Here is a 14295-nt window from a genome sequence, read left to right as displayed (position 1 = left end):
GAGGTTCTGAGAGCAAACCCGTCCATCAGGGTTCTGGAGGCACAGAATGGAACAGAGCTCAGAGCTGCATGTTCTGGTGAACACCAGGCTGATACCACGAAGCAGCTGCTGTGGAGCCTAGTTCCACTGCAGACACAGACCACACGCCTCTTCCTGTCACTGGGTGCAGACTGGTGCACAGTGTGTGTCCAGCAGAGGTCTACCACATCTCCTCGCACAGACATCATCGGCCGCTCGCAGCTCACGCTCACATCACGAACCAACAACCACAGGACGCTTTGTGTCAGGTTCCCAGGCTGCATGCGACTCATAGACGGCAGCTGTGGAGGAACCAGGTCAGCGCCTCTACTCTAAAGTCACAGTAGTTCTCCTTCTATTAATAAGTAGTGAATTATGTTAAATATACAGTAATGGAGAGTTTGTCTTCTTTTCAAGTCACAAATAAAAACTCTAAATACAAAACACAGTGTTAACTCCACACAGGTCTTTATTCTGGTTCTATATGTTGAATTCAGGCTTTTAACATGAAAATCACAGTACGTTTTGACTGATCCACTCATTGTTCTGAATTTAGATTTTGTGTTTTGCCTGTTATTGGATGCCTCTATTGGAACCTTGTAATCAGGTTGTATAAAAATAAAAACTGCGTTTTTCAGGAGTTTTTATGACACAACTGAGGTTTGGTGTAAAAGCAAATACGTGAGAAGCAGTTTGAACTGCTGCTTGGTCTGTGGCTCCACAGTAAGAAGACATTCCTTTCATTCTTTTTTGTTCATGTGTCATTGACAAGAGGAGCGTAATTGATGGACTGGATGCACTTTAAGTTACATTTGCAGTATCACCCACTATTCATATTATAGCCTACGTCTGACCTGAAGAGCCCTTCAGGTCTTAGACAAAGAGGTCTGAGTGGGAGCCACTGAGTCCTTGTAGACTCTTGGGCCTTTTATCTTCACCTTTGGATGTATTCTCTATAAACACTGAGTCATTCTCTTCTCTCCACAACACACAGATTTAAGTGTGAAGAAGTCTTTTAAACCTCTGCTGGACCATGACAGACTGGTTATGTTTTTAAACTTGTAATAAACACTCAGATCTGGTCTTTGTGCTGCTTCCAAACATGATTTTGTCCTGGTGGCGTGTCACCTAAGTAGGATTAAGGACAAAACATTCTGGTTCTACCTGTTCCAAAATTATCCTGGTTTATTGTTTGCCAAGTCAGCATAAGAAGCAGCAGCTCAGTCAACCTGGTGTAGATAGCTGACAGACCCCATTCATCGATCACAGAATCACTGATTAAACATGACCTAAACTCAGGGAGCAGCAGCTTCTTATTGAGATGAACAAAGAGGTGAAACATACGTGTACAAAAACTTTAGACATGTTCTTCAAGGGAAAATCCACGGATCACATTTTAGACATTTGCGTTTTTAGTTTATACTGCAAAGTAATGTTTTTATTCTTTGTCTATAATAATGTACAAATTACATAAATAGAAAATGTGTTTCATATTCTATTATCATTAATGGTTTTACCACCTAATAAACAGCTGCCATGGGGCCATGGCCACCAAATGATGTGAGGATTAACCTCCATCCATCCATCCATCCATCCATCCATCCATCCATCCATCCATCCATCCATTCATCTTCTACCACTTAGTGCAACGCGGGGTCACGATGGATCGCCAGTCCATCGCAGGGTGCGGATTAACTTCTCCTTAACTATCACAACGATGCATGAAGTGACATAAAAAACTAAGCGTGGTCATAATAGTGATTCACTCCTTTCGCTTTCTTTCTGATGAGTGCTGAGGCTGAGTCTCACTCTGAAGACGGCTTTAAGGCGGTGCTGCCACCATGTGGTGAAAGGGTGAATTACGTTTTACAGCTTTATGATTCATATAGGGTCGTATGGAATCTGGCCGTTGTGGCTTTGAATGGCCCCCGGGGATAGACTTTAGAATTGATTGCCCTAGAAAAAACACAGCTTTATACAAAACCCAAGAAAAACACAAGTTTAACAAAGCAAAAGAATTTAAGTAAAGCCAGTGTTTGCTTTTTCCACTGAGCCTGTTTCCAGCTGTCAGTATTAAAATCTTTCTATTGTCTAGAGGCTAAACCAAAGGCCGCTCTGAAACACACTGAACACATACACGCATTCCTTTACGGATTAACACCGCAAACATTTTCAGAAACGGGAAATCACCACAAATGGTCGGTTCGGTCCGATCCAGAGGGTTCGGTATAGCCCGGTAAATGGTAACCGTAGCAACCGTTGCTACGGTAGCCGGTTGCCAACTGACTCCAAGTCAACGGAAGAAAAGACGCAGGAAATGACTTCAAGTTTTTTGTTTCGCTTTCACGACGTGACGCAGAACATTTTCTTCTGAAGACTGATCGCGTGAAGGTAAAATAACTTTGATTAACATTAAGATTAAATAATAGTCATAGTTTATAAAAGCTGTGGGAACCATAGAAACTGCTAAAGTTTGTTCCACGTTGTAGCTGTAAGTATTTAATGCGAAGCAAAGAAAAAGCACCAGCGACTTCTCTCACAATTCAGCCGTTATCTTGAAGCCACGTTCCCGACAGATGCTTTCACTAAAACGGCAGCTACTGTGACTGTGCAGGAACAAAAGGTCATTTGTCTTATAATGTGTTTGTTTTCAGTATTACGGTCCAGCTGCAGACTAACAGACAGTCCACAACGTTTAACCCACAAATATGATAGATAAATAAATATGAAAAGAAACTAAATAAGTAAGTCTTACAGCTTGAGGAATCCACTAAAGTCAAAGAGGAAACCAGAGCTGAGTCCAACTACTAAACCAGCCTGAGGGGAAGTGACAAACATGCACAGACCTGTCAGTTCGTCTTCATCTTAAGTGAGTATCAACTGCACCATCTTGTTTTGAGACTGGTTTCACCAGACAGCATGAGTCTGTGTGACGACAAAGATGGAGTCCCTCCCTCTCAAACCACCAGCCAAGCTCAGAGGTGAGTGTCTGTCTGCGTCTTCTCCATGTCAGAGCTCAGCAGCATCATTGCTTACACTGAAGGCTGTGTGTTATGTTCCACAGCCCAGAGCAGCAGCACAGACAGCAGTCTGCTGGAGCTGGATGGAAACCTGGATCCAGCGATGTGTCCTTAAAGAGCGACACCTCCTTTAAGTGGATCATTGATTTTAAGGATAACCGACCTGATGCTGAAACAAGGTGAGCTGAAAGAGAACCAGAGAAGCTGTTACAGTACTGCACCTGCTCCTGCTTCGTGTTCACAGTTACTAACTGAAAAGTTATCTGACTTAAAGTGAAGTTAACATTCATGTTGACACTAACTGTCTAAATGCTGCATTTATTTCACGACTGGACTCTATTGGTTTAACACAGCAGGTAAATGAACCCACACCAGCGTTAATCATAACTTATGGGGCTGAAGTTGATCTTTTAACAGTTCTTCTCCCAAAGTATTATAATAACTGTTGAATTGACCATAACAGACATTGGGAACTGGAAACAACCTGCGCTGCAGCAGATGTTTATGTGATTTAAGCAGATGATTCACCATCTTCTGCCTCATCGTCATGGAGCTACAGAGCAGTCGCCTTAATCATCAGGTGGAATATGCTGCAGCGTCACTGTTGAAGGCAGATTAGAGGAACTCAGTTCTGTGGTACAACTCAAAGCACACCCTAAGCTAGAAAGTCAGAAACTCAGCAGCAGTTACTTTATGAACTACGTTACAAATAAAACCAGAACCATCAAAGAAAAGATTCTTCACATGGTCCATGTGGAACTGCAATAACCTAAGAAAATAAGAGGCTTGGACAGTAGACGTCATAGTCAGCCTTAAATGCATCCACCCAGTCAGTCACAGCAAACCCACTGCTTCCGTCCTCAACTATCAAACTAAAGGCACCACAACTCCTCACTGCAGAACAAACTCAGAACACATCGTGAAGTGACGCCAACAGTTACACAGCGACAGGTTGAATCATAGGCTCAAACTCCCAGACAGAGCCTAACCTAACCTACCTGGCAGGTTGCTTGGTTTTCTCCCTGTCTGTGCTGCCCATCTGTTTTTTTCCTGATTAGTGGTTACCTCAGATTCTAAGCTCACTTGGTTTAGAAAGAAACAAAGTCTTTATTGGTCATCATTACATCTTACAATGTGACAACAAAATTGGTCTTCTGCATTTCCCCCATCCCCTAAGGAGCAGTGGGCTGCCGTGCAAAGCGCCCCAGGGAGCTAGTGCAAAGTGTCCTACTCAAGGACACACTTGTTGCTCTGGTGGGTGTTTGAACCTAGGACTTTCCACTCCCCAGGCCAATGCTCTAAAATACCAATGTGGTACCAGCGCTGCTGAGCCCCACCTCCCAGCATGCCTTCCTCATCTACCCAGCTCATGCAAACACTGAAATGTGTCTGTCACCACTGGACCCAGACACTTTTTACATTCAGCACTTGTTGAGTCTTCGGCCTCAGCCTTATAAGAAGCATTGCAAATCTCAGTTAAACTGAGTTTCTGCTCTTACTCTGTTCCACGTAATTCTTAAAGTCCACTACTTATAATTGATTGATTCGCACATACTAAACTGCATTTCATTGTCCTGTACTTGTAACAGTAGAAGTACTAATAGTCATTTCATTGTCATTAAAAGTAGTGTACATACACAGCTGTGTAGTTACAGTACAATAAAGTTTAATAATTGACCCACTGTTTATACAGTGTGTATATAACCTGTTTAAATCTCTTTAAATGAATTCCTTACAATTCATCATAATTTGAATAAATTAGTAAAATTATGAAAAATGTATTTAATGCAAATAAATAGGCTTGTATGTTTATTCATATTAGTATTAAAGAGAATATTAAAAACACAAAGCTGATTTACAGCAGCCATTGTTGCAGAGATGATGGCTCTTGTTTTTTTTCTTATTGTAAAACGTTTCCCAGCCAAGATAAGTAAGTATTAACTGTGATACTAATGTGAGTCTGATCTTCATATTTCACAGAATTGACTGGAGGAGCTCAGAGAATCCAAGTACCCAGGAGCATGAAACACACCTTAATTCTGTATTTATGGTATGTACCTTAACAATAATCTCCGCGCTGCACATTTTAGATGTCTGAATTTTCAGTCTGTAAACCATTAATCTGATGTTCGCACCACTGTTTTAGTAGACATTCATATTCTGTCCTGTTCCAGCGGCTGGAGGACAAAATTTTCACTTTTGTGAAAAAAGAGCTGAGGCACATCCAAAAGATTCTGGGGTCAAATTTCCCAGAGAGTCAGACGGAGGACGAGGAGGTGTTGAACAGTGAAGACGAAGCGCAGAGAAGGAGCAGCAGAGATGCATTTCAGAAAATTGTACTGAACTTCCTGAGAACAATGAAGCAGGAGGAGCTGGCTGACTGTCTACAGAGAGGTAAGAAGAGACGAGGGCTTAAAATGAAGAGGTGCTTTTAGGTTTTGTATATTGCATCCTTCTATTCTGAATTCTGTCATCTTTTGTTTTGTGAGTCTGTGCAACTGGGTCTTGAAACAGTCTGATTAGTTAGCTAGCTGAGCTAGTCAGAGCCCTAATTTACTTCAAAACACATTTTCAGGCTTTTTCATACTCTGAGAAAGTGTCTGTATAAGTAATGCTGTTGGTTGAGGTCATTAGTTTATTTGTTTGCTTATGTATTCTAATATTTTACTTGTAATTAGTTTACAGACTTGATTGGTTTATTCTTTTTGCCCTTGGGAATCATGAAAATAATATTTTCATCCGCCTGAAGAAGGAGTTTTGGGATGTGCATACATTACCTTCTCATGCTTGGCTTCTAATAATCATATTTATATGTTTTTATTAAGGAAATCTTGCAGGGGGTTGTCAGAACAAACTTAGATCCAACCTCAAGCAGAGGTTCCAGAGTGTGTTTGAGGGCATCCCTAAATCAGGATGTCCCACCCTTCTGAACAAGATTTACACAGAACTCTACGTCACAGAGGGAGGAACTGGAGAGGTCAACGATGAACATGAGGTCAGGCAAATTGAAGCAGCATCCCGGAAACCAGACAGAGCAGAAACATCAATTAAACCAGAAGACATCTTCAAAGGCCCACCTGGAAGAGATGGAGTCATCAGAACAGTGATGACAAAGGGAGTGGCTGGCATTGGGAAAACAGTCCTAACACAGAAGTTCACTCTGGACTGGGCTGAAGACAAAGCCAACCAGGACATACACTTCACATTTCCATTCACATTCAGAGAGCTGAATGTGCTGAAAGAGCAAAAGTTGAGCTTGGTGGGACTTGTTCATCACTTCTTCACTGAAACCAAAGCAGCAGGAATCTGCAGCTTTGAACAGTTCCAGGTTGTTTTCATCTTGGACGGTCTGGATGAGTGTCGACTTCCTCTGGACTTTCACAAGACTAAAACCCTGACTGATGTCACAGAGTCCACCTCAGTGGATGTGCTGCTGACAAACCTGATCAGGGGGAACCTGCTTCCCTCTGCTCGCCTCTGGATCACCACACGACCTGCAGCAGCCAATCAGATCCCTCCTGAGTGTGTTGACATGGTGACGGAGGTCAGAGGCTTCACTGACCCACAGAAGGAGGAGTACTTCAGGAAGAAATTCAAACATAAGCAGCAGGCCCCAGCAATCATCGCACACATCAAGACATCACGAAGCCTCCACATCATGTGCCACATCCCAATCTTCTGCTGGATCACTGCTACGGTTCTGGAGCATGTGTTGGAAACTGAAGAGGGAACAGAGCTGCCCAAGACCCTGACTGACATGTACATCCACTTCTTGGTGGCTCAGACCAAAGTGAAGAATGTCAGGTACGATGGAGGAGCTGAGACAGATCCAGTCTGGAGTCCAAAGAACAGGAAGATGATTGAGTCTCTGGGGAAACTGGCTTTTGAGCAGCTGCAGAAAGGAAATCTGATTTTTTATGAGTCAGACCTGACCGAGTCTGGCATCGATGTCAAAGCAGCCTCAATTTGCTCTGGAGTGTTCACACAGATTTTTATAGAGGAGAGAGGACTGTACCAGCACAAGGTGTTCTGCTTTGTCCATCTAAGTGTACAGGAGTTTCTGGCTGCTCTTCATGTCCATCTGACCTTCATCAACTCTGGTGTCAACCTGCTGTCAGATGAGCAATCAGCCTCTCAAAGATATGAAATCAGAAAAGACAAATGCACAGAGAAACAGTTCTACCAGGTAGCTGTGGATAAGGCCTTGCAGAGTACAAATGGACATCTGTACTTGTTTCTCCGCTTCCTCTTGGGTCTTTCACTGCAAACTAATCAGACTCTAATTCCAGAGCTGCTGATGCAAACAGAAAGTGTGTCACAAGCCAATCAGGAAACAATTCAGTACATCAAGAAAAAGATCAGTGAGAGTTTGTCTACAGAAAACACCATTAACTTGTTCCACTGCCTCAATGAACTGAATGACTGTTCCCTGGTGGATGAGATACAACATTGCCTCAAATCAGGAAGTCTCTCCAAAGATGGACTGTCTCCTGCTCAGTGGTCGGCTCTGGTCTTCATCCTACTGTCATCAGGGAAAGATCTGGATGTGTTTGATCTGAAGAAATACTCTGCTTCAGAGGAGGCTCTGCTGAGGCTGTTGCCTGTGGTCCAAGCTTCTAAGAAAGCTCTGTAAGTTCCCAAGTGGTCTCATGTACCAGTCACTTAAATAACAATCATTAATCCAAAAGAACAAAAAATAAATGTATTTTTTATAAAATGTCTTTCAGATTGAGTGACAGCAACCTGTCAAAAAAAAGCTGCAATTCTCTGCCCTCAGTTCTCAGCTCCCAGTTCTGTAGACTAAGAGAACTGGACTTGAGTAACAACAATCTGAAGGACTCGGGAGTGAAGTTCCTGTCTTCTGGACTGAAAAGTCATCATTGTACACTAGAAATCCTCAGGTACGGCCTTCATAATTTGTAGACTGAGGCATAAAAATGTAAAGAACTATTAAAAAACGCTAAGGAACTTGGGCCTCATGTACGAAGGGTACTTACGCCCCAAAACTCGGCATGAGCAAGAATCTACGCCTAAGGTCAGATGTATCAGAAACGTGCGCAGATCTACGGTGGGTCTCTAGCCACATGTCTGCAATTAGATGAGATAATATGAAAATATGAGCAAACTGGTGCTCTGCTAAATGATCTGTTAGAGGATGTATTAGAATCTGGTAGAGGTGCTCGTTCTTGGATCACAACGCAGTGAGCTGGGAAGGTAGATGCACTGTGTGTGCAGGAGATGAGGTGGAAGGGCTGCAAAGCACGTAGTATTGGAGGAGGATACAAACTTTTCTACCATGGTGTGGATAGGAAGAGAAACGGAGTAGGAGTGATCCTGAAGGGCAAGTTTGTGAACAATGTTCTAGAGGTGAAAAGTCTCAGACAGGGTTATGAGCTTAAAGCTAGAAATCGAAGGGGTGATGGTGAATGTAGTCAGTGGGTATGTTCCACAAGTAGCTGTGAGTTAGAAGAGAAGAAGAGATTCTGGAGTGAGTCTGATGATTTATAGAGTATCCCCAGAGGAGAGAGGGTAGTAGTTGAAGCAGACTTCAATGGGCATGTTGGTGAGGGGAACAGAGGTGATGATGGGCAGGTTTGGTGTAAAGGAAAGGAACCTAGAAGGACAGATGTTGGTGGACTTTGCTAAGAGGATGGAAATGGCTGTAGTCAACACTTGACAGTGACATATTAGAGTGGATGTAGGAGCACACAGGTGGACTACATCCTATGTAGACGAGGAGGTTAGTGACTGCAAAGTGGTGGTAGGAGAGAGTGTAGTCAGACAGCACCGCATGGTGGTGTGTAAGATGACTTTAGTGGTCAGGAAGCAGAAGAAAGGAAAGACAGAAAAGAAGACCATGTGGTGGAAGCTAAAGAATGAAGAAACCTGTGAATTCAGGTAGAAGTTGAGGCAGGCTCTGGGTGGTCAGGAAGAGCTTCCATATGACTGGGAAATTAGAGCAAAGGTTATCAGGGAAACAGGTAGGAAGGTGCTGGGTGTGTGATCTGGATGGAGGAAAGAAGATAAAGACACTTGGTGGTGGAATGAGAAAGTACAGGACTGCATCCAGAGGAAGAGGTTGTCTAAAAGGAAGTGGGATGTAGAAAGGACTGAGGAAAGTAGACAGGAGTACAAGGAAGCTTAGAGCAGAGTTAAGAGGTGGCAAAGGCCAAACAGGAAGCTTACGATGAGCTGTAGGTTAGACAAGAAGGAAGGACAGAAGGACAGAATAGCTAGGATAAAAATGGGAAGGATGTGCAACAGATATGGGTGATTTAAGACAGAGATGAAAAGGTGATAACAACCCAGGAGAGTGTACAGAGAAGATGGAAGGAGGATTCTGAGGAGCTGATGAATGAGGAGAATGACCGGGAAAGAAGGGAGGAAAATGGATGCTGTAGAGCAAGAAATAGCAGCGATTAGAAAGGATGAAGTGAGGAAGGCCCTGAAAAGGATGAAGAGTGGAAAGGCTGTTGGTCCTGATTATGTACGTGTGTAGGTGTGGAAGTGTCTAGGAGAGACAGCAGTGGAGTTTCTAACCAGTTTGTTTACCAGGATTCAAGAGAGTGAGAAGATGCCTGAGAAATGGAGGAGACGCGTTCTGGTGCCCATCTTTAAGAACAAGGGTGGCATGTGGAACTACAGCAACTACAGAGGAATGAAGTTAATGAACCACACAATGAAGCTGAGGGAAAGAGTAGTGGAAGTCAGACTCAGGAAGAAGGTGGAGATTTGTGAGCAGCAGTATGGTTTCATGCCCATAAGAGCACCACTGATGCAATGAGGTAAAGAAGGTGCAGGAGTTCAAGTACTAAGGGTCAACAGTTCAGTGTGATGGGGAGTGTTGAAAAGAGGTGAAGAGGCGAGTGGAGCGAAGCAGGTGGAGGAAAGTGTCAGGAGTGTTGTTTGACAGAAGAGTGTCAGCAAGACTCAAAGGAAAGATGTAAAGACAGTGGTGAGACAGCTCTGCTCTGTGGGTTAGAGACGGTAGCAGTGAGGAAGAGACAGGAGGCAGAGATGAAGATGCTGAGGTTCTCCTTAGGAGTAAAAAGGTTGGACAGGATCAGGAACAAGCTCATCAGTGGGACGGCTCACGTTGCCTGTGTTAGCAACAAAGTCAGAGTCCAGACTGAGATGGTGAGAGGAGACACACATTTTGGAGCAGGTTTTGAGCTATTGGTCTCATGGTTTGGACGGCATTGAAATATTACAGTACCATTTGTACTAAAATATTATAGAAAATTGTGCAACATAACTATTTCCTCATAAAAATGGTTGTGCCTTGTGAAGGTGATGTAAACCCACAATATGGAGCCGGTTTTGAACGAGTAGATCATATGGTTTGGAAGCTAATCACTTATTAATTTCTTGAAAATCCAAATAATATTAATCCCCGTTGCACATAGAAACTGTGTGCAACCAAAGTACATCCTGTCTTCAGCATTAACACTAGTCGGGGGTTTATTGTAGAGAATTCCTTTTAGTAGCTAAACACTGTGTCAGGGGGTCAGATCATCTTCACTTCTGTTTTGATGACGCTTTGGTGGTAAACTTTGCTTCACGCCCACCTTTATGTCAGACCACTTTTATTTTTTTATTTCCGCTACTGTGTGGAACCTGCGGCACTAACACACAGTCTCGTCTGGCGTACTACACAGATGCAAACTGTATTTTAATGAATTAGCATATTTATATAGAGGCGTGTCACGGCAGGAGTCTGCTAATCAATCACCTGCGCTCAATTCTATGTTGATTGGTAATGAAAGGAAATCTAAGCAAGTCTTTGTACATAAGGCCCCTGGTCTTGAACTAGTTTCTTCAGTTTGAGAACCTGATTGTTGATGAATAATTGGTCCAGTTCAAATGGTAAAGAATAATAGAAATCCAAACCTGAATCAAAAGCCTCAACATTAACAAACATTGGACAACGAGAGGTCTTGCATGTATTTTCAGGCTATCAGGTTGTCTGATCACAGAGGAAGGCTGTGCCTCTCTGGCCTCAGCTCTGAGCTCCAACCCCTCCCATCTGAGAGAGCTGGACCTCAGCTACAACCACCCAGGAGACTCAGGAGTGAAGCTGCTGTCTGCTGGAGTCAAGAATCCACACTGGAGACTGGACACTCTCAGGTATTAAGCTGACCAACAGAGGAGGAGCAGCCTAAAACTGAAACTAGAGATCATTTAACTGCATAGAAATGACGTCTGAGATTTGATTTTGACAAATAAAGAAGAATAAGTGGTATAACTTTCTAACAGGACCATATGTCTTTCTGAGTTACGGCACAGCTGACGGCTCTGCCTCCTTTCTATATGTAGAGCAGAACCAACAGTAAAGCAGCTCTGAGAGAGAAGCATGAAGACCTATGAGGTCTGGAAGACATGATCCTATAATCAGGGAGTTACAGTGGGCCACAGAGAACAAATACATAAATTCATTTTTCAGCATCTCTGAAAATAGAGGTCCCTAATGTAATTAGTTAAGTTAACATCTGCACTTTCTAATAAAGTTGTGTTAGTTTTGTTCCTTTTACACAAATAAGCATAAGAAAAGCAGCTCACACTGCCAAACTACCTTCCAGAGGTTGTTTAAATAGAGCAGCTGCTTTCACCGTAAGTAAAGACTGGTGGTTATGAAGGGCTGTCCAGGCTGGAATGTAGTAGTAGAGTGTTGGGATTGTTTCAGTTAATACTGATCATCATCCACAAAGACACAGTCTTTTTATGTGGGATTTGCCTGGAACAAAATGACAAGGCATCGAACAATGAACACGATTCCTACAAGACAAAGGATGCTCTACTGTTGGAGCAACGCTTTTACTGCAGTGCCTTTGCCAGGCTGTCACTTACTGTACTAAGCATTTTAATTCCTGTACTGGGCTAAAAATAATCTCAATGCAAAAACAGGTTTTTCTGAAGCGTGGACATGTTCAGCCGAGTAACTATAGACTCCAGAATTGTGCAGTGAAAGTAGTTCAGACTTGTGTTTGTGTGTGGTGGTGGTGTGGTCTGGAAGATGTGGCCCATCATACAAATCATAGACAACACCTCCCACCCTCTGAGCAGCTCCTTCAGTTTCTACCACAGGTCTGTTGTTATACTGAACATTTTAACCTTCAGCTAAAATGTGCTTTTATTAATCTTCATGTTCACATTCATTATTTACATCCTAATTTGTAATTGTAATTTCTGAGATGGGCGACACGGTGGTGCGGTGGGTAGCATCACAGCAAGAAGGTTCTGGGTTCGATTGCCCTGGTGCCTTTCTGTGTGGAGTTTGCACGTTCTCCCCGTGTTTGCATGCAGGCTTCCTCCCACAGTCCAAAGACGTGCATTAGGTTGATTGGCCTCTCTCCATTGCCCGTAGGTGTGAGTGTGTGTGTGTGAATGGTTGTATGTCTATGTGTTGCCCTGCGGTGGACTGGCGACCCGTCCAGGGTGTACCCTGCCTCTCGCCCATAGCCAGCTGGGATAGGCTCCAGCACCCCCGCGACCCCGCATATGGGATTCAGCGGCTTGGAAAATGGAGATATAGAGATACTGGATAATACTTGTCTGTACTTCACATAATTAGACATGTTCTCTGTTGTTTATGCACCGTTTACTGAGCCTTCGTCGGCGATGCATACTGTAATGAGAATTTCCCTGATCCATCAGAGATCAGCCATGATCATGCCGCAGATGGGCTGCTCCATCTGCATGATCTCAGGGAGAAAGCCCGGTTAAAGATGGTGTCTCAGTAGCATCTCTTACATTTCTGGGCCCATTATGATGACCAGTGTCTTGACATCCAGGACATTATTTGGACTAATCGGTTTGTTTCATGCTTTCATAAATGAGCATAACTGAGTGTCATCTGTCCTCCCTTCTGCTTTCAGAGTGGAGCCTGCTGGAGTTCAGTGGTTAAGACCAGGTCTGAGGAAGTGTAAGTGTAGTTTCAAATATCTTCATGAAAACCAAGCAGCAACATTCATCCATATACTACATCACTCAGTCGGATCACACTGATTACTCATATGATTGCGATCAGGAAGATTGAAACTGCATCTGAATGGTGTCTCTTTTTTTCTCTCCATCAGATTTTTGTAAACTTGCAGTTGACACAAACACGTTGAACAGGAAGCTACAACTGTCTGACAATAACATGAAGGTGTCATGGGTGGAGGAGGACCAGTCATACCCTGATCACCCAGACAGATTCGACTCCAAGCTTCAGCTGCTATGTAGTAACGATCTGACTGGTCGCCGCTGTTACTGGGAGGTCGAGTGGACAGGAACAGTTTATTTGTCAGTTAGTTACAAAGGAATCAGCAGGAGAGGAAACAAAGAAGACTGTTGGTTTGGAGGAAACGATCAGTCCTGGAGTGTGATTTGCTACGAGGATGGTCGTTACTATATTTGGCACAATAACAAAGGAGCGAACATCACTCCTCCCTCCTCCTCTCCTGTCTCCAACAGAGTATCTGTGTATGTGGACTATCCTGCTGGAACTGTGTCATTCTACAGTGTCATATCTGATAAACCAATCCACCTCCACACCTTCAGCAACAGATTCACTGAGCCTCTGTACCCTGGATTTGGAGTCTGGTATCCTGGTTCCTCTGTGTCTCTGTGCAAATTGTGGTCCTAAGAAAGTCCAAAGAAAGGATTCATTCAAAAATCCAAATGGCTGCTCTCTGAGCTTTACTGGTAAAACAACCCATTAATGTAGCTGTAGGACGACTTTAGTGTTGAACACAAACATTCTCTAATTTGTTAAGAAATGCATCAACAACACTGATGGTAAAGCAAAAACCGACATAAATTTGCAGGAGGACGTCGCCACAGGAGAAAAGTTAATAGTTATTCTATTGTTTAAATCTGTTTCAATACTTCATGTTGTAAGTTCTGTGTTGTTTAGCCTGTGAAGGTTTAGCTCTGGTGTGTGCTAATGTAAAGCACTTCAATGGAAAAGTGGTGCTTAGAGTTCCTCTGCTCAAAATGCTTTTTCTACATTTTATCTGGGGCAGATGGCGACAGGGTGAGAGAGGTATTGTTCTTTTTTTGTTTTTTACTTTTTACATAATGCCTTCTCAGAATATAGGTTTTAGGATTTCTCCTTTCTGTCAGTTCCGTAATCCGTCAGTTGGCTTTGGCCAAAATGCTAGAAAGTCCACAGGGAGGGTTTGTCATAACCCAATATGAGTTTGTAAATAAACCTAACGTCTGGATGACGTAGTTGCTTTCAACATTTCTTAAATAAAAAATTACTGTATTTACA

General features: G+C 43.1%; 2 protein-coding genes across 4 annotated transcripts in view; one reads left to right on the top strand and one right to left on the bottom strand.

The window, feature by feature from the left end:
* LOC121201641 (uncharacterized) overlaps window positions 1–2923 on the bottom strand; it is a 25424-nt gene extending 22501 nt beyond the window's left edge. For both annotated transcript variants that reach the window (XM_029143569.3, XM_029143552.3), the window contains exon 1: window positions 2865–2923. The gene's annotated coding sequence lies outside the window, so the exon portion shown is untranslated. The remainder of the gene's footprint in view (window positions 1–2864) is intronic.
* LOC114851251 (NACHT, LRR and PYD domains-containing protein 14-like) lies at window positions 2865–14295 on the top strand. 2 transcript variants are annotated; one of them, XM_029142974.3, is made up of 9 exons: window positions 2865–2999; window positions 3083–3217; window positions 5019–5088; window positions 5213–5432; window positions 5864–7667; window positions 7766–7939; window positions 10992–11165; window positions 12914–12960; window positions 13115–14295. In XM_029142974.3, exons 1-9 carry the CDS (start codon window positions 2938–2940, stop codon window positions 13663–13665), a joined length of 3237 nt encoding a protein of 1078 aa, XP_028998807.1. In that variant the 5' UTR covers window positions 2865–2937; the 3' UTR covers window positions 13666–14295. The 2 variants fall into 2 exon arrangements, with proteins under 2 accessions (XP_028998807.1, XP_040925843.1); XM_041069909.2 differs by lacking the exons at window positions 2865–2999; window positions 3083–3217 and adding an exon at window positions 3558–3674.

Source organism: Betta splendens, chromosome 1 (assembly GCF_900634795.4).
Source record: "Betta splendens chromosome 1, fBetSpl5.4, whole genome shotgun sequence".
Classification (NCBI taxonomy): Eukaryota; Metazoa; Chordata; class Actinopteri; order Anabantiformes; family Osphronemidae; genus Betta; species Betta splendens.
The sequence above is the reverse complement of the archived record's forward strand: the minus strand, read 5'-3'. Positions and strand labels throughout refer to the sequence as shown.